This window comes from Apteryx mantelli, chromosome 1 (genome assembly GCF_036417845.1).
Source record: "Apteryx mantelli isolate bAptMan1 chromosome 1, bAptMan1.hap1, whole genome shotgun sequence".
In the NCBI taxonomy this organism is placed as follows: Eukaryota; Metazoa; Chordata; class Aves; order Apterygiformes; family Apterygidae; genus Apteryx; species Apteryx mantelli.
The window spans coordinates 219,714,241-219,738,501 of record NC_089978.1 but is presented as its reverse complement, the minus strand read 5'-3'; the positions used below and the strand labels follow the sequence as shown (position 1 = coordinate 219,738,501).

Genomic DNA, 24,261 nt, shown 5'->3' with positions numbered 1-24,261 from the left:
AAGTTACAATATCCAAACACAGAGAGTATAAATACCCCTGCAAAATATGCTCAGGTATTTGAATCTGTTCTGCACCTTATCATGTTTACATTGACATGGTGTGCCAGTTTTCCACAGCAGACACTTGGAGGTGAAGCTGGTGGTAGGATCTGAAGGATATGGTGCAGCTGATATCTGTACACCATCTGCCAGTAACAGGGACTCATTAAACTGGTGGTATTTCAGACTGGATCCCTAATTGCACCTTCACTTGCAATGGTGGCAGGAGTGTCCTCTTCTAAGCCAAGAAGCAAGCGTGTCATTTTGCTGAGGACAATATTGGATTGGGGGCCTGCAGACTTCATGTCTGTGATGTGCTTCTCTGGATAGTCAGTCCTGGACTTCCCCCCATGTGGGTATGTACTGTTTCCCTCTGATTTTTTGGTGCTGCTTCCAGAGCAGAAATGCTGCTGCTGACCAGTCCCCTGCCAGTCATAAGGAAATGTGCATAGCAAAAGTGGGAATAAAAGTCTGAGAACAAGCCATGGGCTGAAAAGCATTTGCACTTACTGTTCACTAGCTCTGTGGCTATGAAACTGGGGTCAGAAGACCCTGAAAGCTGTGGTCTGCATCTCCAGGGTCTGCAGCAGGAAATAAGAAAAGCAGACCTACTTCCAGTTTTGCTTAAATTCTGCAGTACTGAGGTATAGAAAATGTTTAGGAGTTCACTAATCAATGAAGGTTGAAGACACTACGTTGTATGCGTCTTTTGACACATGAATCATTGAGAAAGTCGGTAGATAGAGGATGCTAAATTTATAGCAACAATTACTAGTTACTAATAACCAGCCAGCTCTGTTGAGCAAAAGGCCTGAAGACTGAAGAAACCTGTTGGTCTCTAAGAAAGGCAGCCTCCTCTTCAGGAAATTGCAAATTTTACGATGTGGAGGTACATGGTATAGACTGTTGGGAAGCCAAACACTCACAATTACAGCAGGAGCATAAAGGCAGGCATAAAAAGTCTGTACCACATTAAGATTCTGTAGCACTCTGGAAACTTGACACCAGTCCTTGAACTGATGCTTAAGCTACAGACCTAAAAACTAAACGCTCGTACAAGTCCTAGTCAATTTGAGTAACTTTCCCCCTGTTCTTGAGTTCCTGAATTATGTTTGAGTGAAAACCTCTTAGCATAGTGGGTGCAATTTCCCTGTAATTGGTAAAGTTACTGTAACTGCACTGTCATTTGTATATGGTGACATGTAATTGCGTGGTAACCACTGCTGCGGTTGCACAAGTGAAAAGCAGTGTGCAATTATAATGTATTTCTGAACGCTGGTTCTTTATCCAGCTTCCATTATATCACAGAGCGCCCTGGGGAAATGGTACTGGATATTTTTGTATGTCATTAGACTGCAAACTAACCGCTGAAGAGCGGTTTGGTTGGTGATCTATGCTGTCTTTGGTTGGTGGCCCAGGGTTCTCATCTTTTTGCCCACAAAACTTCCCAGTGGCTTTGAATTCCAGATGACAATGGCCTATGGCTGTTGTTAGTTACTGAGCCAGCCCACAGGTTTTTCCTGACTCACTGTCGGGAATGCGCATGATGGGGGGGGGGGCAGTATCATGTACCCAATTATGTGAATGACGTGGCACTAGGTGAAAGTCACAGATGCAGTCTCCATCCTGCACCAGGTCCTCATGGCTAGACACAGCCAATGGGCTGATGTTAGACACTGCCTGAAATTGGTAAACCAAACAGTGAAGCCCAGGATGACACCATCATGAGAACAGGCAAACAAGAAAAGCACAAGCCTTGGGTAGCAAACTTCTGCTGGTGAAGTTGGGGTTAAAAGACCTGTGTTTGGCAGGGATGTGGTTCGCATCATTAGCAGCTCTACTGGCCAGGGATTTATGATTCACCCCTGCAACCCTGATGATCTAGACCCTAAATTCCCTAGCGTATGTCTCTTCAGGTACTGGGAGGTTCCTAGTCACAATTTTTCCCAGGGCTTCTGTCTCTCTAAACACCCTATTGAATGGGGTATGTGTCCACTCTCACCAGGAAACGCAGTCCTTGCTGTTGAGAAGATCTTGCAGTCAGGTGATGGAAAAGACCTTGGCTATCTCCTTGCAAAGACTCACATGAATATTTCTGTTGATTTCTTACCGCTGTTGGCTCGCTGGCCCTGCTGGCAGCAGAGACAGCTGTAATGTATGCAGTCTCTCCATGGTCTGTAGTAGCCAAGCCTGAGATAACAAGAGTGAGAAGCCAAGTACCTGCTGCATGAAGACAGGGTTGTTAGGTATTCGCTGTAAATCAAAGGCTAGACCTGGCCATTGGGACAGCCTTTATCCCCAGTGACTCTGTGGAATTGCTTTGGAGCCTGCTGAGGTATCTGGAAAGAGGCCCTTGTGCTTTGATTGTGGAGGAAGATTTCACCAGAGTGAAAGCAAGGAGGAACGAGGGATGGCTAATCCTTTATCGAAGCTTTTCCCAAAATGTGGATTAGCCTGTATTTGATTACAGGGGCGGTTTCAGAGAAAAATTGCTAAAGCAGATGTTTAAGGGACAATTGCAGTTTATTATGAGCACTGTTTGCGCGGGCGCCTGATATCTGGCACTTCAGCCCTTTGTGCGATGCCAAAGTGCTCTTGTCTGCCATGGAATCAGATTAGGACGGAGAAGGAGGTGCTGTAATCAGAGTTCAGATCCTTCTGCTGAGTTTGGGGGTTTTGGGGCTCAGTAAAGCCTTAGACACCTGACCCAGCACCAGTCTTGTAAAGCTGTCCTCTCTAGGAGGGCTCTGATGGGTTAATTATTTATTTGATAGGCTTAATCCTGGGGAAGGCAGATGCTTGCCAGAATCCTTCCATAAATCAGGCCCATTCTTTGTTCATCCTTCCTATTTCACTGGTGAATGTGACACTTGGCCGCGGTGTCACCACTGCAGATGAACCCTCTGGGTGCTGATACAGGGCCCGGTGGCATGAGCAGACTGCAGCCTTTCACCAGCTGGCTTCCCTCCACATGTCAGCCCAAGATGGAGAGGCAGCTGTTGGGACTTGGGAGGACATTTATGCCCTGGGAGCTGCCAATCATTCTTACATGAAGATATTTCGGATATGCAGAGCACCTTACAAACCTGTGTTTAGCAGTTTCCCTGGGGCAGGGGGATGGTGAGTAATCACATTTTTGCAGGTGGGGACCTGGTGTGGGATGCTAATGCATTTGTCTCCAGTCCAGTGTCTCAACTGCAAGGCCCCCTTCCCTTCTGAGTCACTGTGCTGTGAATTTCTGGGTTGGATTTTAACTACTCAAGATGCAAAAAATTCACAATCCTATTCCTGCATCTCTAGATCTTCCCTTTGCCCCTTCCTGATATCCCAGCTGGTGCTGTAGCAGTGTCGCAAGCTGAGTGAATTCAAGTCCTCACCTCTGTTTTCATTCTGGAAAGCTGTTAATGTGAAATTGCCAAGCAGAGAAACTCCAGAGAGTTTAACGTGGCTACTTTATATTGCTTTTAGGAGTGTCTGGAATTGAAAATAAACCTGCGCTTGCAACTTCTGACCCTTTCATCATAAATCCAAACTTCCTTACGTGTTTCTCTTTGCTGAAGAAGATGGCTGTATTTCTGTTTTAACAAAGACATTGCTCATGCAGCTGAGAACCACAGCTGCACAGAAACCGGGTGATGTTTATTTGTAAGGGCTTGCTTGTTGGCATTTTTTGCAGATGACCCTCAAAGGAAATAACCCAAATGTATTAAATGAAAATATTTTCATGTGGTGTGTGACTTACTGGGCTTGCTCCTATTCTTGGGGGACAGCTATTCACGTTGAAGACACTAACTCTGCAATTGCTTCTCTGGCACCAGTGGTAGAGCAAGTAACTAAATAGAGAGGCCTGATCTGCTCTCACACATCAAATTGCATGCCTTGGAAATTTGGGTGTGGTGTGAGGGTCCTAGATCTCATCTGAAGTGTGTCATGTCAGGGAAAGCACTGATTTCACTCTTCAACCCTTGCCCTAGGGCAGGGATGTGTTCTTTCACAAGTAATCTCAGAGAAGTCAGATGAACAGGTTGAAAGTTAGTTTTGTATCTGCAGAGGGAAAAAATACAGGATTTTGGCCCCATTGAAGGTAGGCCTGAGTTCAGCTGGACCAAGGCTCAGGCTCATGGAGGAGTAAATAAGCTGTGGCAATTGGATTAATTAAGTCTCAACAGGTTGGAGATGTGCTGTAGCTCAGCCACAGGTTATTGTGTTTGACGCTGTGATCAATGGTCTATATCCTCTTAGTGCTTTGCAAGCACATGAGAGCTCACTCTGCCTCTGTGAGCTCTGATGTACAGCCCCAGCACTCATATGATCTAACTAATATAGCCTGGCTCTTGGCAGAGTGTATTACAGAGGGGTCAGTGCTGTGTTCCTACAGCCATACAGACTGAGACCTTCCTGGTGCCTGAGGAGCAAGCAGAAATAGCTTGTATCTGCCTGCACAACAACACAGGCAATCCCTGGGTGATATCCAAGGGCCTGGGTCATGTAGGAAGGCAGACCAGGTGATTGCATGAGTCTCTCTGGCATCCAAGTGCATCAGCCGGAATATCTGGGTTTGGCTGTGCTGCAAGGAGGGTAGCGCATGGGAGGCTGTGCTACACCAAGAAGGACACCTTGGACTGTGCCAGCTCTGCTTGATCACTGTCGTTCAGTTGCTTGTTGATGTAATTTCCTGTTGTTTGAGATGGAGCTTCATACGCTGTGCCCTAGGTGAGATGTCTGCTGGTCCTGTGGAGTGTTTCACCCTTTTGGTGGTGAAGAAAACTTTTCATTTCTTTTTTTTCCTTCAAAACTGTGACAGAGAAGAACTTTCCTTTACCTCTCTTTCTGACACTTGTAGAAGGTTTGGGAATATTTTCCTTTCAATCTGAATTCCTCTCTCTGCCTGTCAGGCCATCAGTTCATGTATGCTCAGTATTAGCCTTGAAACACTGATCATCTTAACCTGATAGCTTAAGACCTTCTGGTCATACTGGGCCTGGCTTCAGGACCTGGATTCATCTCAAATACTGTGTCCACAGGATCATAAGATAATTCATTTGGAAGGGACCTCAGGACATCATCTAGTCCAACCTCCTGCCCAAAGCATGACACGTCGTAATGTTAGATGTTTAGTCTAAACAAATCATCTGGAGTCCTTCTGTAATCAACTGGCTCTGCTAGAAGATGATCCAGTGCGTTATAAGGTGGACTGGATGGGTGGCTCTCTGGTGTAAATTTTTTCTTCTTTTGACTATGGAGATGGCTAAGATGACCACCATAGGCTACATTATAAGATTTCACATGGCTGGAGCTGGATGAAAGAGATCTCACACTAGGTGATGTGTCAGGCAGTGATTCAGGGAACAGAAGGTTTATGGGGCTGCTTCAGACCATCACACCACCTCTCCCATTAGCTCATCTCTGACAATTGGTGTTGTGTGTCTTGCAGAAGGACCTTTTAGTGTTACTGCTTCAGACATCATTGGTGCTTACCGAATAATCAAGCTGCAGGTTTTTCTTCCTGACCTATGTAAGGAAGCTGTGCGTGTTCTCATTATCCACAGAAACACTCAGCTTTTACAAGCCACACTGTCACCAGTGGTGTCCTGCCTCTCTGAAGTGTGGTGATCAGCACAGTGGTGCTAGACCTGAGATGAATTTGGCCTTTGGGTCTGGAATATATATTTATCCTAGACTTTGTGCTGGCATGTAAACTAGCAACATCCCATCTGCAGCTCATAGAGGCTGTTGATTTGATCTGTAATTGCTCTTTGAGCTGGTGTTTTAGCTCTGAAAGGGCAGTCCACAAACACTAATGATTCTCGCAGGCCAGAGCTCAAGTCTAGCTGTTCCTTACTAATGGCTGTTTGAATTCCTCATAGGTTTTATACATTTATAAATACGTTTAGGACGCATTATTCTTCCTTTCAGTAAAACAATCTGTAATTATTCCCTGTAAGTGCCAGGTGAAGACAAAGTGAATCAACTACCAGGCTTTTATTGGTAGTGAACTCAAGCAGCTCATATTCTAGCCATGTTTCCAGGAAAACGTGAGCTCAAAGAAAATGGTCCTGGCTATCTAGTTCTGGCATAAGAAAATTTGACAACTTTACTATATGCTTAATTACTCTTCTAGGCCTCAACCCAGCAAAGTATTTTAAGCAGGTGCTTAACTTCAAATCTGTGAGTGGTCCCATTGAAATAAATACAGTCTAACTGCCGTGGAAGTCTATGCTGTGGTATTGAGTGTCATCTTTATTTGACTTATTCCACAGAGACCCTCACAGTGGCAACGCGTATTATCCTGACCTCCTGTCCAAATCCTGCCTTTGGGGTAGGATCAAAGAAGTGTCACTGTCTATACTGTTTGCTGCTGCACTTCTGCAACTTCCTGAAGTCCCAGGATACACCCTCACAGATAGCCGGATGCTATGTGCATTCATAGACAAGGATCCCATCAGAGTATCTCTCTGGTGACAAGCCTGTTAAGTTCAAGTGCAATACATGTTGGAGTTTATGCAGCAGCATTAGTGGAAAAGGCCTTTTCCCTAGTAGTTAGGACATCATAGGTGTTTCCAGCAAACACTGTAATGCTCCCATAGTAGTGGAGAAACCTTCCCTCCCTCCTCTTCAGAGTCCCCTAATGAGATGGTTAAATGTGAAATGGAGATCATTCATAAGGAATAAGTAGGGACCCAAGAGGTTTAAGTGTCCAGATCAAACACTCAGCGCAAGAGAAGGCCTCAGGACTATATGAACAAATTAAACCCATGGCCAGGGAGTGTATGCAGGGACTGTCTATACTGTTTAATCCTTAGAGTGGTCTCTACTGCAGATTTGGACTGTGTTGACCAGCCTTCTCCCAGACAATGCCTGGGCATGCCTTGGTGAACAGTAATTTCCTAAATATAGAGTGGCTGCCACTGCAGTGTTTGAGGGTGGGATGGGAGCAATAATTCAGGTGCACAGATATGAGCCATACCAACGGGTCTCGGAACCGGAGGACAGGCCATGGCCCATTTTATTTGCTGGTGTAGGTGTAGCTCAGTGGTTCTCATTCTGGGTCCCTTGGCTGCGATATACATTCTTTTTTTGACAGAACTAAAAAATTTTAAGACATTTTTAGCAGATTTTGTCTTTGATTGCTTTACCAGTCAAGACCTAGCAATAGGAAAAAGGCTTAAAGTAATGTATCCTGCTGGGCTGTCATTCAAGAGAAGCACGTTTCCATTTCTCCTTCTGCCTCTAGCTCACCATGCAACTTTGGATGAATTTTTTCCATTTCTGTATTCCTCCAGTCCTGCCTTTCTTCTTGATTTGTCAATCCACTCAGATTATAGGCATGTTGTGCATACCTCCCCAATGTCCTAAAAATCAATGACTCTCCATTTTCATATCTCTCTTTTTGTTTGCAGCTGTTAACAATTGATGACAATTTCTGTGGCCTGGATATGAACGCCCCCCTGGGAGTATCGTCCATGGTGCGGGGGCTCCCCATTTTCACTGAAGATGGAGACAGAATGACGTCTGTGATTGCCTATGTCTACAAGAACCACTCCCTGGCCTTCGTGGGCACCAAGAGTGGGAAGCTCAAGAAGGTAAGACCTGATGTTGTCCTCTAGCTCAGATTTGTTTGTTCCTATGAAGACTGGCAGTGTTGAGGTGGCAGTGGGTGAGTCCTTATCCTAAGGTGCCTCACGTGTTTTGGGAACAACCAATGTTGTTTTGGTTGGCAAAAAATTGTATTTCATCCCTGAGGGCCTGAGCTGATGTGAGAAAGGAGAAAACTCTTCTCCCAAAGTGTTTTTCATAAGAAGATGAATGTGTTTGAGTTCAAACCACAGAACCAGCCACAACTGGATTTGGTACAGCTTATGTTCTTTTTGTTCTTATTTTTTATTTAAAATGTTCAGACCATCTCTAAATAGTTGATCACAGGGTATCTGTGCATGCTGGAGAAGAATTGACTGGGGCTGAAGTTTTTTAAGCAACAGGATTCATGCTCTGGAGATATTTCTTCAAAGCAATGTGACTGGACTGTGATTTCACCACGAGCCCAACATGGGATTAGTGGTTGCTCTGTCTAGGTCAGGCTGGGTGCTTGTACTGAAGGAAAAACATTTTCATCAGAAGAAAGCTGTTTTTGAATGATAATGAGCATTATGTTTATGGAGTAACCATGGTTGATGCCACATAAGTAAATGCACTCTTTATTGTATTTTGGTTTATGTTCTTCACTGCTTTCTCACGAAAAATGTCCGTTGAATGGCTGTAAATCCACAGCTCAACAGCTGCTGTAGTTTGTCATGTAAGGCAGCAGTGGCTGTTTTGTAAGGTGGAAGCTTGGAATCGTTTACCTGTGGTTTTGGCAGGTGTTTTTCTTAAGGCAAAAAGAGGTATTATAAGTGACCTTCTCGTGCTAACAAGGGGCACTGCAACCCCTCTGTGCCATTTTGGCAATGTTTTTCTGAACACTTGGCCTGGGGATGTTGCAAAATGTTTTGCGTGCGTGGAGACTGTGGCTTTGTCAAAATAATGGAGAAAGGAGGGAAGCAGAGAGGAGGCTGCACAGAGAGCCATCCTTTGGGTGGATCCTTAGGGGCTGGGATGAGTGCTCATCCCTCTTTGAATTCCTTTTGCATATAACAACTCTGAGTTGGGAAGAAGAAAATGCTATTAAAAGACAGCCCACTATGGCTTGTATATATGATGGACAGAGCAGAGGAGGGGAGTGTGGAGTCACTTGTTCACAGATGCACAAGGAAAACTTGAAACTGCTAGTTTTGTCTATCTACCTGATTCTTCTTCACTTAAAAAAATAAAATAAAAAAATAAAAAAATCAAGACTGTAAATTCAGATCTCATGGACCCTGTCCTGAGGAAGGTCTGCAAGGGGAACATGATCCTGGCCACTGGCAACATGTCAGGTCTCATTCAACCCGGGAAGGGCTGCTGATGCTTTTGAAAAGAGGATGAGGTTTTTTAACAGTCTGTTCAGGCATGTGGAAAAGGAGCCAAATTGTTTTTTAAAACAGTTGTAATAAAAATAATCTCCTCCCCTGACTAATTAGGTTTTGCTTCCCTGTCATCTGTGATATCATAATAAACTGTTTAGTTCTGCAGCCAGTCTCTCAGGGGAAAAAATAAGATAGCTGAGATCTGAATGGTAAATATCGAAAACACCTAAACAGTTAAGAATGACTTCTGCTTCTCTGCACTTGCAAGCTTTTGGTTTTTCTTTAGGCTTCAGGAGAGACAGAGACATGGGTCTGTTTTTGCCTTTGCAGGTCACATTACAGGATTCAAGAACTGATCCCTTGTAATAGGGAAAATAGGAGTGAGAAAGCTTTTCATTTTTACAGTGTGCGGTGGAGAGCAGGGACATCCTTATAGGGTAAAGAATGAGAAGAGGGGAGCTGTACTGCCTGATGTAACTTGAGAAAGCTACATTTGATTCCTTTTTCTCCTAATGTGATGAATGTTCTGCCTATGGTAGTTAGTGCAACGGGTACGTGTGTCAGGGCAGAGCTGGAGTCTCCGGCTGAGATCTTCATCAGCTAGATAAGCCTCCTCTAGAGAGGCAACCTTTCCCTTTCAGTCCGTGCAAGGTGGGGCTCCCCAAGAGCACCTGTGGTTGCTTGGGACCGGTTGATCCAAGCTCCCCAAAACTGTCATTTCCTGCAGGTTCTGCCCCACACTTGCTATGACTTCTCCCATCGTAGTCTCTCCTGGACCCACTGCCCTCCTACTGGGCTCCCTGGTGGTACCAGAGCTTGTAACATCAGCTTGCTTTCCCCTGCCACAACCACGGCAGAGCTCTGCTGCTATATCGGCCTAAGTCTGTGAATTTTCACTTGGCTTTCCTTGGGCCCTGCCAAGGCTTTGTGGTCCTTTTGAAGCTGTGCTTTTGGTCTTGGCGCATCAAAAGAGTGCTTTTGAATAGGGAGCAAGGGAAATACCTCATTGATATCACAACTCTAACACAACCCGTTGCGTTAGCATGGAGTTTGATTTATGTTTTTTTTTAAAAAAATCGCCTATGGGTAAATTGGAATTAACTTTGTAGGATTAAATGAAACTCTGTGCACCTGTGGACAAAGGCCAGGGGCTGTCATTGTCTGTGTCCCACCGGGTCCTACCATGCGTGGTACATACTGCTGTTTTGCCTGATGCAGTGCAGCTCCTTGGTCAAGCCAGTGAAGCACTTCTGATGGCATGAAGAGAGGAGTTCTTGATTATCTTCAAGATAGTAGCATCTGTTAAGCTGTTGTTGGAAGACATGCTGCAGATAATTAGAAGATGGTTTTGGAGGAACTTTCCTTATTTTTCCTGCAGTTTAAGCCTTTTTCTGTGTGTGTATTTTTATATGAAAGATATAGACAATATATCAGGTTTTGACACATGCAGTCCGTGAAAGCCCTGCAAAATACCCTCAGTCATAAAGCAATATCTGTTAGTTGATATACAAATGTCACATGTGTCAAAGGAATTTATCCAGTGACACACACAACTGAAGAAAAATATTGTGCTTTACAGGAACATATCATTAAAGTGAAAACAAGCAGCATATCAGGAATCTGCCCATGTAACCAAGACAACAAAGAAAGAAAGAAAAGAAAAAACTAAGATAGAGATAGGGTAGGAAAAGAGTGAGTGAAACAGAATGACAAGGCTGGCCTCAGCTATTTCACTGCCCCAGGCAAAATACATTTTGCAACCCTTGCTCATTCACATAGCTACATGTGCGGACCAACAGGAAGGCACTGAATAATCTGCTGTAGAAATAGGCCCTTCTAATTCTGCTGGCTCGTCCATAGCACAGCCTGGCCCTGCAGAATGAAGATATAAATAGGACAAAAATGCAGAGCTATGGGAAGGAAAAATTCCCCCTGTCCAAATCTCATGTGAGAATTCAGAGCCTTTGGATTTAACACCTTATGGGTGCTGGTATCATCTCTGGGGTGGGGAAAGCTGCCCAGTGATGAGTGGGTTGAGAAACTGCCAGATTCAATTCTTGGATCCACCAGAAGCTTCTGCTGTGTCTTGGTGCCTCCACACCCCATTTTCTCTGCTGTAAAGTGAAGGAAATACTTTCCTTGCCCAAAGAAGTGTTGGGCACATTAATACACTAATGATGGTGAGGTGTTCAGATATTAAGCTATGGGGAACACATCAAACATCTAAACTAGACAAATGGGATGAGATGGAAAACCAAGCTCCTGACCACTTGTGGGCATTAAAGATCTTGCGGTACTTTTTCATGAGAATTATTTCATCTTATGGTGCTTTGGTCAGATCCCAATACCTGTAATTACCTCCTGCTGTGTCAGATAGCGTGCAACGTTCCCCTGTGCTTCCGCATCGCATTAGTAAGCATTGCCACAGCTTTAGTATACTCCAGGGTGCCTGGTGGGCTTCACAGGCAAAGTGAGCTCCTACATACGGTGGAAAGTGCTTTGAATGAGACTTCGCTAAATGTTATCAGGATTTCTGTGAGTTTTTAGCGGTCTATTTCCAGGAAGTTTTTGTTTCCGTGAGATATCAGGGCCCCACTTTATTTTAACCAAGGTCAGTTTTGTCTCTCTACAAACAGTAATGCAACTATTCATCAGGAATGGGAGTCGCTCCTGGGTATATGCTTCATACAAACCCTTTTCCTCTAAAATGTGTAGATGCTGAAATTCACTGTCTTTCCTCTCCTTTGCGTGTTCTCCCAGCTCTCATTACATGCTTAGCTCTTCACTCCAGCGGCAGGAGAAAACTAGAGAAGTACCCATGGAGATGCTTTGCACAATTTTGTATGTCTCTTTCAGATTTTTCTAGTGTGTCTGGCCAAATTATGTGTTGCTAATACCTGTCATTGCAAGGGGAACGTAGTAGTATTCAGAACTCCTTGTAGACCTTCCTTAAGCATGTAACTTATGGGCATTGTTTTTGTGTGGATAGTTTCCAGTCAAAAAATACAACTTATTTGCAATTATTTTCTGTGTATGAGCAGGTGTAAATGTCAGTTTATGCTTGCAAATGTCAAACTGGGAACAGCCCTCGAAATTGCACTACTGATCAAAACAAAACTTTGTCCACTTTGAAATGTTAATTTGAAACCAAAGTAGTAATTATTTAGACTTGTTTGAAACTTCCCCATAAGAAATAATTTTTATTTGATCAAAATATTTCATTCAAAGCCTTTTCTGTGCTAAGGTTCTTGGACAGAAAGAAATTGGGCTTAAACACCAGTTCTTTTACTCTATGGTCTGCATTTCATTTTTCATGAAATTCCGTCAGTATGAGGTCTTTGAAGTGATTTTTAGATTTGGACAGCCATTTGGAGGAGAGTTTTCATTCAGATCAGACAGCTCTGAAATGTGGTCAGCTATTCCCACCAGGTATCTCCTCTATTTTGTAGAAAATTCTCAAAATCAGCTGATTTTGTGAACGACCCACTGTATTTCCATGGACCCCTGAGACCCTGCTATCTTTGGATCCAGAGAAAAAACACCATAGAAAGATTGTAGATCTAAGAGCTTAGATTTGCAGTTCTCACTTTGGCCCACCTCACAGCTACATTGAGGAAGCTTGGCTTTCTCAGGCAGCTAATTGGGTTGGAACATATGTGCATGTCTCTGACTCCTTGCTGGCTTCTGGCAATGTAGCTGTAGCTACCCCATCCCATCAGCCAGGCTGAGGACAGGAGAGGAGGACAGAAGAAAGGTAGCAAGGTAAGAAGGTGCTGGAGATGGGAAGATATCGCAGAGACCCACAGGTGATGGAGCTCTAGGTGGGCTGGTGACATCATGATGTACTCGCATGTAGAGGGGGGAGAAATATCTCCTTTTGCTCCTCTGATACTTCACTTTCCATCCAAAGAGCTGGAGCTAATGAGAGAGCCGTGGGTTGTTGTGTGTAGGTTTGTGGGCTCCTGTTAACGGCAGGAACAGACAGTGATCCTCAATGCTTATCCAGGCGAGGGGTTTTCTGAATATGCACGAGATGAGAAGCCCTGCCTGGTTTTGATGTTCCCTGGAGGATATTCTGCGGCTGACAGCTCTGTGAATGTCAGCAGGGAAACTCAGCTTCCTCCTCCTTCCCTGTGCTTTGAAGAAGTCTTTTTATTTTATTTTTTTTAAACTGTTTGGCAAGTGGACTTGACTGCTCTGAATACATGCTGTAGAGGCTCTGGCTCCTGCTGGGAAGCTGGTTTCTGCAAGAGGGGCTCGTTCGCCCTGGCATCTCCTCACAGCTTCCTAAATCAGCTGGAGTCCAAGTGTTTCACTCACTGGTGATGGAGCGATGTCTCTTCCCATCTGTATTTGACGTCTGTAAAGGCTGCAGTTGTCTGTATCCTACACTGATATACAGCTACTTTTTGAGAGGTCGCTGCAAGTGTAGATGCCTGAAGAGCAGTTGAGTTTTCTGTCCATACCATCAAGAAAGCTGTGACTTGGTAGCCGTGGCGTACTATGCCCTTGATACTCATGTTGCATGTACCAGCAGGGAGCCCTCAGAGAGATGATGGTGTGAATCTACATGAATGTTGGCTGGTGACACACAATAGCCATCAAATGGTGATACTGGAGTCCAGCATAGCCTAAAAGGGCCAGTTGATCAGGTACTACCATCACGGGTGAAATCAAAGGATGCAAGTCCTGGGCATCCCAGTGCTAGTCTGTTGTGCTGTGCCATTTCTCTTCCCCTTCTGCTCTGAAGCCTTGGGAGACCCATCTTTTCCTAAACTTTGCCTTTCTTGATGTGGAGTTGGGTGGGAAGTAGGTTCCCTTGTACACTGTCCTGTGCATCTGCCAGTCCCAGAGCAGCAGTCAGTTGGGAGAGTTAGACTGGATGGCAGGGCTGCCATCCAGCAGGACTAGATGTGCTGGAGCAATGGGTCAACAGGAACCTCATGAAATTAGGTAAGGACCTACACAAAGTTCTGCACCTATGATGGGCTTGCACCTTGCAACAGTGCAGACTGGGGACTGCCTAGATGGGCAGCAGCTCTTCTAAAAAGAACTTGGGAACCATGCTAGACAGCAAGCTGAGCATGTGCCAGCAGTGTGCCCAGGCAGCAAAGAGCAACAGCATCCTGGGCTGTATGAACAGTGGCATATCTAGTAGATCAAGGGACCTAATACTAGATCTATCTAGTAGATCAAGGGATCCCTGTACCTAAAAAGAATGTTATTGAGACGATGGAGACAGGCTCTTCACAGTGGTGCATAGTGGGAGGATGTGAAACAAGAGGCATAAATTAAAATAAGGGAGCTTCCAATTGGATATAAAGAAAAACCCTTTCCTCATGAGGACAGTCAAGCAATGGAACAGGTTGCCTGGTGAAACTGTGCAGCTTCCATCCTTGGAGGTTTTCAAGACCAGGCTGGACAAAGCCCTGACCAACTTGGTCTCACCTCAGAGCTAACCCTGCTTTTGAGCAGGAGGTTGAACTAGATTCCTTCCAAGATCCCTTCCAACCTGGATTATCCTGTGATTCTGTGATCCATCTTCTGCTGCAAAACTCCAAGCTCTAAACCACATTAGAGGGACTGGATCCAGGATCTGCTGCTGAACTGGTGCAGCTGACACTCATTTTAAATATCTATTATTTGCTCTGTCACTGCAGGCTCATGCTTGGCTTCTTACATCCCTCATTTACATTGTCTTGGGACTTCCAGCTACAACTTGTTGTTGTAGCATGCTGCAGTGAGCTCGTTGTTCCTTACAGTATTTAACTGCAGTGGGAACACTCTTTCCTGTCTGCTAGGAAGGCTGCTGCTCCCAGCAAGAGTTAGTCTGCTTTTTCGCAGAGAGCAATTAATCTTCTGTGTCGCTCCCTCAGATATCCCTTTCTGCTTTTCAACTATCCAGCTTTCTCTGTGCTGGTGTGCAGGGTTTGGCCGAGCTGTGCTTTTGCCGATTGCCTTGCATACATGTGTTGAGTGGTGCTCTTTTTAGGAGATTCTGATTTAACAGTGCCTCAGAGTCTTGTCAGAGATGGGATCTCATGACCGTGGAATGAGATTTGCAAATGACTGTCTAATCCCTCTAGATGCAATCTGTACTTCAAAGTCTAGAGGCGCTCACTGGCTGCTGCCATGTGTTCTGAGGCCTGTAGCTAGCGGTGTCCCCCAGGGGTCAGTACTGGGTCCAGTCTTGTTCAACTTCTTCATCAATCACCTGGATGAAGGGACAGAGTGCACCCTCAGCAAGTTTGCTGACGATACAAAACTGGGAGGAGTGGCCGATACACCAGAGGGCTGTGCTGCCATTCAGAGAGACCTGGACAGGCTGGAGAGGTGGGCGGAGAGGAACCTCATGGAGTTCAACAAAGTCAAGTGCAGGGTCCTGCACCTAGGGAGGAATAACCCCATGCACCAGTACAGGTTGGGGGTTGACCTGCTGGAAAGCAGCTCTGCCGAGAAGGACCTGGGAGTGCTGGTGGACACCAAGTTAAGCATGAGGCAGCAATGTGCCCTTGTGGCCAAGAAGGCCAATGGTATCCTGGGGTGCATCAGGAAGAGTGTTGCCAGCAGGTCGAGGGAGGTGATCCTCCCCCTCTACTCAGCCCTGGTGAGGCCACATCTGGAGTACTGCGTCCAGTTCTGGGCTCCCCAGTACAAGAGGGATGTGGCACTACTGGAGAGAGTCCAGCGAAGGGCTACGAAGATGATTAGGGGACTGGAGCATCTCTCTTATGAGGAAAGGCTGAGAGAGCTGGGCCTGTTTAGCCTGGAGAAGAGAAGACTGAGAGGAGATCTTATCAATGTGTACAAGTATCTGAAGGGAGGGTGTCGAGAGGATGGGGCCAGACTCTTTTCAGTGGTGCCCAGCGACAGGATGCAAGGCAACGGGCACAAACTGAAACACAGACGCTTCCATCTGAACATGAGGAAATACTTTTTCACTGTGAGGGTGACAGAGCACTGGACCAGGTTGCCCAGAGAGGTGGTGGAGTCTCCTTCTCTGGAGATATTCAAAACCTGCCTGGATGCAATCCTGTGCAACGTGCTCTAGGTGATCCTGCTTGAGTAGGGAGATTTGACTTAGATGATCTCCAGAGGTCCCTTCCAACCTCAACCATACTGTGATTCGGCGATTCTGTTCTGCATCGGTGGTACTGCACCATGCGTTTTTGACTCCAAACTCCAGGAGAAATAGCAGGCTTAAGCAGACCTATTGCAGCAGGGAAGGCAGCAGGCTGTGCCGTCATTTCTTCGAGGCCTTGCCCTAAGAAGCTGAAGCTTGAATTTGACAGGTTTCTAGTCCCAAAGAAGCCAAGCTGAATTTTGCCACAATAGGGGGAGGGTGTGTGCTGTGCATACAGGGGATTGTATGTAAGAAGGGCACACACAAAAAGGCAGGTAGCAACATCCTGCTGCAGGTTACTTTCCTGATATCTGTGGGCCTTGCAGCCCCTCCCCAGGGCCGCAGTTTGCAGTGATGCTGGTTGTCACCTGCATCTTCAGGGCAAATGATTTCCTGCACAGTATCACTGGCTCTGCGCAAGAGGTGTGGAGTATTTAGGCTGCAATACCTGGTGTGATCGTGCTGCTGATGGAGACAGTGCAGGGGTGGGACATAAGGAAAAGCAAATGTGTCCCCACACCCTGGATCTATGTACTTCTGTTTGTCCTTGTCGCTTTGCTCCCAAAGCAGTGTTCTGGATGGAACACTACATGCTCCGCTTCGCTCTTCACCTGCCACTTCTGCTCTCTGGGAGGCAAAGAGAGACTATTTAGCTCTCACATGCTCCATCTAATGCCCAGACAGACCTCCAGCCAAAATGGCTCTTGTCATTCCTTGCTTTTTTTTCTGTCCCCATCCTTTTTGACTGGGATAATGACTTTTCAGGGAGCCCTTGAAGTGCCTCTTGCATCTGCCTTTGATTTGAATGTCTCTTGCCTGCTGACCCTTCTTACAGGAAGTCAGCTTAAGTGCGGTTCTCCTAATTAGTTTTGCTTTAATTTAATCTTTTGAAATAATTTTATCAAAAGAGGAAACCTTCCACCCACTCCCTTATTTCATTGGTCTGTTTTAAAGCATGGTCTCTGGGTTTATTTCTCTATTTTCCTTGTCTCTAGATAGGACATCATTTGCATATTTGATTAAGCGCCATATGTTATCAGGGAGCCAGTTGAAATATCAGCAAGTCCCTGATAAGGCGCTGTGCTTCCATCTCTTCCTTTCACCATCCACCACTCTATCCAGATCCCTCACCATCCTGCTACTGTGTCTGTTCCCAAAAATCATCTCTGTAGTCTGTCTCATCTCTCTCTATCTTCTCTCTTTGGCCAGATGACTGATAGCTGGTTCAGCTGCAGACGGATATTGATGTTAACATCAAAATTTGACAGCTCCTGTCTTTAGGAAGGAAGGGGGAAGGGTCCAGAGGATATGAACTTAGTGCCGGTGAAAGATGCTAACCATGACAACAAGGCCCAGGTTCAGTACCCTGTGCTCTCCGAAGCCGCCTGCTTGCTTGCCCTTCTCAGGGATCACATTGCATATTTGAGGGTATGGCTGCATGAAGCAAACTTCTTTCCACTGTTCATTCATCATGTTTTCCAAACTTTTGTAGAGATTCTCAGCTGGATTAGGGGTGAAGCGCATGGTCCAGTCTATGTTCCTCATAGCTATGGTGTTGTGATCATGCACCTGTTTGCTGCAGTCCATACCGACACTGTTAAATCATCTCCTAGATGCTAGAAATGGCTGGTGTGCAGAGACAACAGGGAACAGTCAGACTGACTGGATACAGGGCAGTCATGGTCAAGGTTTCATATTTTTTCCCTGAAATTTGAAATGTATTTAAATGTATATATACACACACACACATTTAAGTACATTTAGTAATTTATTAGTTAGCATATTATATATTATATATTATTATTTAGTACATTATAAAAGTATATGTATATATGTGTATATATATGTCAAGAAATGTTGCTAAAATGTTTAAATCCATGCTTTTCAGGCTTCATTTACTGGCTACTGCTCAATGAAAATAATTTGCCTTAACGAGTTTGCCCAGGCTACTTCTAGGAATCCTTTTCTTTGAAATAAGTTAGGGAAACCCCTGAGGAAACTTGAGGGAATACTTTGTTTAACAGTAATTCTCCTCCCCACTGCTGATGCTTAAGTTGGGGGAGACTTTGCTCAGGCTGTGACAGATAGCTGGGCATTTCTGCCCGATTCCTGGCCTGGGGGCCAAGTGGCAAAGATTGGCTTGCACCGCAGCGCTTGGGGTTGGCCCCATTGGGGTGGGTTTCTCCTGGGGGTAGTCACCGTGCAACCCACGGCAGGGGCATGGTGAAGAGCTTTGCATGGTGGACATGCAGGGATACCCTCTGCCCTGATGCTCATATTCACCCCACATCTCTATTTAACAGTGTAGACCTATGTGCTGCGACTGAGACACCTGGTGGTCCCTGTTTTTAAAGGAATTATCCTTGGTGATCTCATGAACGGCTTATCCAGAAAATCCTTGGAGATGCTTCTAGCAAAGGCAGCGTGGGTCTGTAATGGCAAACAAAACTAGTGTAATTGGCCATGCTACCTGAGTTAGAAAGGAGACCGCAGATGGCATGACGGGGCCTTAGGCTATTGAAAAAGAACCTTTCCCTCAGCTGACACCCAAAGAGCATGAAAAAGAGGTTTGATTTATGAGCCATCTTTTAATTAAAAGGCAAAAAGCAATGTATCTCCCCTCACTACAATGAGGAACTTTTGGTCTGTGCTGGTTTGAAGAGTCTCTGTTTGCCTGTCCCCTGCACGCACCCAAATTCCCTGGCACTGGGCACAAGTTGGCATCAGTGCAGTGCGGTGATTGTGTATGTACCCCTGAGAGGGAGCTTTAGTGCTAAGTGCAAGCCAACCCTGAGGACAGGCCCTCCAACTTGTCCTCTTCCCTCTTGTGGTTCCTTTGTTTTAGGTTAACGACTTGGGCTTGCAATGCTGCATCATCTCTTTCTCTTCGTTTTGGTGGCAGTCTGGCTTGAAAGCAACCAGGCTTTGACTGATTGATGGTTGCTGGACTCAGACATGTGAAGCACCCAGCTGGGGGAAGCATGAGAGAGCTGTGCTGGTTTTTGTAGACCACAACCCATATGGTGTCTGTAGGAGTGAAGATGTGTGTCACTATGCAGGATTCAGGAATCTGCTCCTGCTTGGTCTGACACTTGTCATTTTTTCCCCCCAAAACCCTATCAGGCTACTGCCTTTCACGTCTCCTAAATGAAACTATAAGGAAGAGCAGCAAATCCCTGGCCTCTTCTGAAATTAGAAAAAGCCATCATAGCTGGGGGAGGGGTAGAAGTATGGGTTGAAGGCTAGATTAAGACTCTTAATTAAAGCTGTGTTTCCAGCAAAGTCCCCCCTGGGATGTTGTGCCCAGGGTGACCAGAAAGCGTTGCACTAACTGGAACAGCAGCAGCTAACCCTATAGACTTGATTATATTCTGAAGGCATCAATTCTAGTTTAATGTCAATAATGCCTTTTTCATGAGCTTGCCTTTGTCACTGCTTGGCTTTCTGTGTCCTGGCAAGTGTTATGCCAGCCGTGACCCCAAGGGCTGGGATGGTCATTCGTCTCCTAAATTAAGAGGTTGAGCTGGATTGGGATTTTGATGCAAGACCCTAAAGGGAAACAGGTGTGCTATCTGGCTGGCATCTGGACTTGAGTGGGCATAGCAGCACTGTTAACAGAGATGTCCCTTTCAGACATCCCCTAGAAGACCAATCCCAGTATGAACCGTTATTGTTCTTATATATTAGCAGCATTGCATCAAGTGTGTGTCATTGCTTCCAAGCTGGGATCCCACTTGGTGCAGTGAGCCTGTAGTGCAGTGTTGGAAATGAGTGGCACACGCGCAGGTTCTAGTGGAAGTATGGTTGGGATCCTGGAAGTGCCAAGACAAGCAAAGTCTTGAGAGGAAAGTTGGGAGCTGCTGGCCTGCGGGTTTCAGCTTTGGTTTCCCTCCATCATGCTGAACATGTTCTGCTGATGATTCACAGGGCTGGGTCACTTTGCAAAACAAAGCTTGAACTCCTAAGGGATTTGAGCTGGTTTTGGAAGCTTTCCTGCAGCTTGTTTTACTAGCTGATGTGGTACGTTGGCAAAGGATCCCGACACACTTGTATCTATGGCATTCTGAAAATGCAAACCACTGTTTCTGATGCCAGCCATGCTGGTATCCCACCCCGCTGGGATGCTCTTGGCTGTGGTCTGGAATCATCTTTCCCCAGCACTTCTTGTAACTTTTTCTGAACTGGCGGCTGGCAATAAATTCCAGTGATGTCGGGAAAAGGTTATCACTGGGTCTGGCAGAAACCTCGTCATACTAATTTTTCAGAACCTTTCTGATGAAATCTAATTAAACATAGCGACCGGTACTGCGCAGATCTCCCTGTGTTTGCCTCGTTTGTCACATGGTTGATTAAGGCTAGGTTATCGGGGGGAGTTATTACTTGTGATATCTGCTGGGGTGAATGTGGTTTCGCATACTACGGGTACTTCGATCATTTCCCCACTGCTTACAAGTTTCTCTTGGATTTCGTATGCAATCGATTTATCTCTTCGGGGTCTAAGGGAACATACTGATGATAGAGCTAACCTGAGCGATAAGGACATGTTGTGCATGCTAATGTGTTTCCCCTGCCCTTCAGACAGCTTCGCCGTGTAAGTGATAGGACCTTGGCATCACGTTAGGCTTCAGTATTTGTTGGTCTGTCTGTCTCTTGCAATGAGAATAACAGATTTTGCTCACAGAAGTGAGAAATTAAAAAAAAAAATCAAAATTAAATTTGTGCCAGATCAGAACAGATTCCCTCCCCCTTTCTTTTTCAACAAAACAAACCTCCAAAAATGTGAAAGTTTTATGGACTCTGAAACGACCATTTGTGGTTATTTGATCTCTTTGCCTCCTCTCTTCCCCTTTTTTATATAATTACCTCTCTTTTTATAGACATTTCTATGGCAAAATAAAAATGTCAAAATCTTTTGATGCTTTCAAGCCCCTTCTCCCCTTGTGAGGATGTAAATTAATTCCCCAAATCCCACCTAAATTCTGAGTTTTTAACTAACTTACTATTCATAGAGAAAAAGGAAACGTTTCCAAATTTGTATCTCTCTGTTTTCATTGCACGTCTATCTTAGCATGCAATATATGGAGAGATGCAAGATCTTGTGAGACTGCTGCATTTAAGCTCTTTTTTTAAACTTCTTCTGCCAGGTTAGCGTTTTTGTCTGCTTGGAAGCTGGAGAACTGAACTCACCTGGGAGCCCCAGCAGTGTAATAAATTATCATAATATAGTGGGGAAAAGAAAAGATTTTAGGATGGTGAGTAGTGCAGGGCTACCCTGGTGTATTACATCTGTTCGTTTAGAGCTGTTGTACGGCTTCAACTTCAGGAGATGTGTGACTAAGAGGCTCTGATTTCAAGGGAGGGGGGCTGCTTAGTCTTCCTGTCTAGGCTGGTGGAAAGCAGGAAAATGTGACATCTCAATGCTGAAAGCCTCAAATGCATCCTGACACTAATTATTAGTAACTATAATAGCAAGCTAAAAACTGAGCATTGATAATTCATGATTTTTAAGCCAGTCTCGTAGTTTGAGGGGAGTCTGACTTCTGAATTTTGTATTTTGAGAACTGACAGGGCTGAGAATCAGTGATGGGGGGGCAAGCGATGAAAAGACCCTTGCAATTAGTATTCCAGTGCTCTGCCTTTAACGAATTGTTGGCATAATGTGTGTACATGCAGATGCAGGACCGTTCACCAGTGTGTTATATATCCTACGCTGCTAACAAGGATTCGTCTTCAGCTTGAATGGTGGGAACCAGAGCTGCAAGGACAGATCCAAGCTCTGTCTCCCCTGCAAAGCTCCAAGCGATGCCAGGGTATGGCTGAGTGACAGTCATGAAGACCCGAATAACCACAAACTCATTGCACTATTATTCGCCAGTGCTTAAGATACTAGGAGGGATATTATTATTATTATTTTTATTTTTATTATTTTATTTTTTTTCCCACCCCTCCCAGGGTTTTCGTCTTGATCATTCTTTGCAGTCCCCGTCTGTCTCCTATTCTGTGATCTAGCCCAGGCTACCACTGTGCTGCTTTCTTCCCTGTTAAGGAAATCTCAGGCGCTTTCCTCTTAAAGCTCGCATATTGACATTGTAATGGAAGTGCTGCCCTTCCTCATGCTGCGGAAGGCAGGCCCCGCTAGGAAAGATGATATCATTGGCACTAAATATACACCAGCCATCAGGCCCCTTGTCCGTGCCAGAGATGCTCTGGCAGACTCTGATGTGACTTATCTTCTATGTTTTGTCAATTCTGTCGGTAGCAGGTGATTTCATTAACTGCTGTTTAATTGCATGTGGAGAGCCCAGCTATTATTTGTTTGTTTTCGTTCTCCTGACGGAAACCCGTGCTGGCGGCCTCCTTGCAGTTCCCTCCTCCAAGATTCACAGATCGGCGTTGTCGCCCTGTTTCCAAACCTACTGCTGTATTTTTTAAATTGAGTGGGATGGAGCTGCTGAGTTTGGAATTGGAGTTGAATACCCAGAAAGTGAAGCTGCAGGAGTTTGGCTTCATCCTACCCCTTGGGTCAAGGTCTAGGGTGCTGCAGTGGAAGCGGAGCGCTCTGGTTGTATTCTCCACTGTGCCATTGGCTCTCTGGGTGACCTTGGACTCATCTGTCTGGTATTTCTATTTCCTCTGCAGCTGGGTGGGGGGAGGGGGAGAAAAAAAAAAGAGAGAAGGAGGAGAATGCGAAGAGCAGATTTGGGAAAGGACTGACTTCCTCCTCGAACACAATCAGGACTGGGGATGGGGTCTCCACATTGTTTGTCCCATCTCCATTCATTGGGAATAGTCATTGTGTTTTGCTCCTGAATTTTTCCCACACATCTTGCATCTTATGGACAGCATGTGACCCTATTTCCTACGATGGCCCCTTTCTTCTGATTGTTTCCTTGCCAGACTTTCCTTTGGCCTTGCCCTTTACGATATTTCAGGGTTCCCTTCTCCATCCTCTTCATTACTTGTGAATAAGTAGCTCCTTTCAAGCTTCCACAGTTTTATTATTGCTGGACAGCCTTTTGGTCTCATTCCTCTTGGCCCTCCATTTATGGTTTGGTCTGAGCATCAGACTAAAATGTAAGAAGCTTGAGCTCAGTTTTCTGCTCTGCTGCTGACTTTTATGGACCCACCTTTTTTGGATGCATGTTGGGGAATTCATCTCACTAAATATAGAAAATTCCATCCATGGGAGGCATTGCTAATTCCCTGTCCAGTCCAAGGAGGAAAATCAGACTTTTGCGGACATGCCTGATGTCATCCTGCAGGAGACTGAAATCACCCTAAAATAAGTCAGATGAATTTTGTCCTAAAAATGCCTCTTTCTCTCCATTAACTATAAGGGAAACTGAGGGCAACTCACTCAGGTGTAAATACCCTTTGTATCTCAGTTCCCTGTTTCTAAAGTGACAGTAATGGCATTTCCCTGCTCCATCAGGGCTCTTGTGAACAACTAGTGATTGTGAAGTGCTCCAACATTATGATAATGGGGGCTATAGAAAAGTTCAGAACAGGATTATCTTAAGCCTGATTTTCTGCTATAGGTCTCCCCATCTTAATTTGGAATTTAATTAGCATGCTCAGGTGGGGCCATTTCTTTTGTTCCTTTGCACTACCCTGTCTCATCTTCACTCTAGTAGAAGTGACTTATCCAACCTTTTCTAAGAAGCCCAGATGCTCTTACTTGTCTGGGCAATGGGCCATACACCTGAAGGTTGCAAAGAATATACAGAAGATGGCTTGAGAGTGGGGACACGGGGTTGGAACATGAACTCACATGATTTAGGAGGCCAAGAAGGCTGTCAACAGATCCAGCATGTCTGCATCTCTAAGTGATTGATTGTCTTTGATGTTGTTACAAATGCTCCCTAAACTGCCAAAAGCTTTGGAAAAATACTTAAGGTTCATTTAAAAGGGAAAGAGGAGCCTGCAGAATTTATGGCATCTGCAGTGACCGAGGACACCACCAACAAATTCAGAGTTACGAGTGGATGAGCAGGTTGGTCTCTTGCTGGGATCACGCGTCTGACAGTCACAGTGATCCTGGGGTAGCTCTGATGCTGTCACGGTGAATTCAGCTGCAGCGAATGGGCAGGGTGTGCTATCACACTGCCATGCACCAGCACTGCGTGATGGGGCATACTTCAACCACACATTTTTTGA

At 45.2% G+C, this 24,261-nt stretch overlaps 1 protein-coding gene across 1 annotated transcript in view; it reads left to right on the top strand.

Moving 5' to 3' along the window:
* PLXNA4 (plexin A4) overlaps nucleotides 1-24,261 on the top strand; it is a 466,063-nt gene that overhangs the window by 41,225 nt on the left and 400,577 nt on the right. The window contains exon 4 of the mRNA XM_067317539.1: nucleotides 7,440-7,622. Coding sequence (XP_067173640.1) covers nucleotides 7,440-7,622 — 183 coding nt within the window. The remainder of the gene's footprint in view (nucleotides 1-7,439; nucleotides 7,623-24,261) is intronic.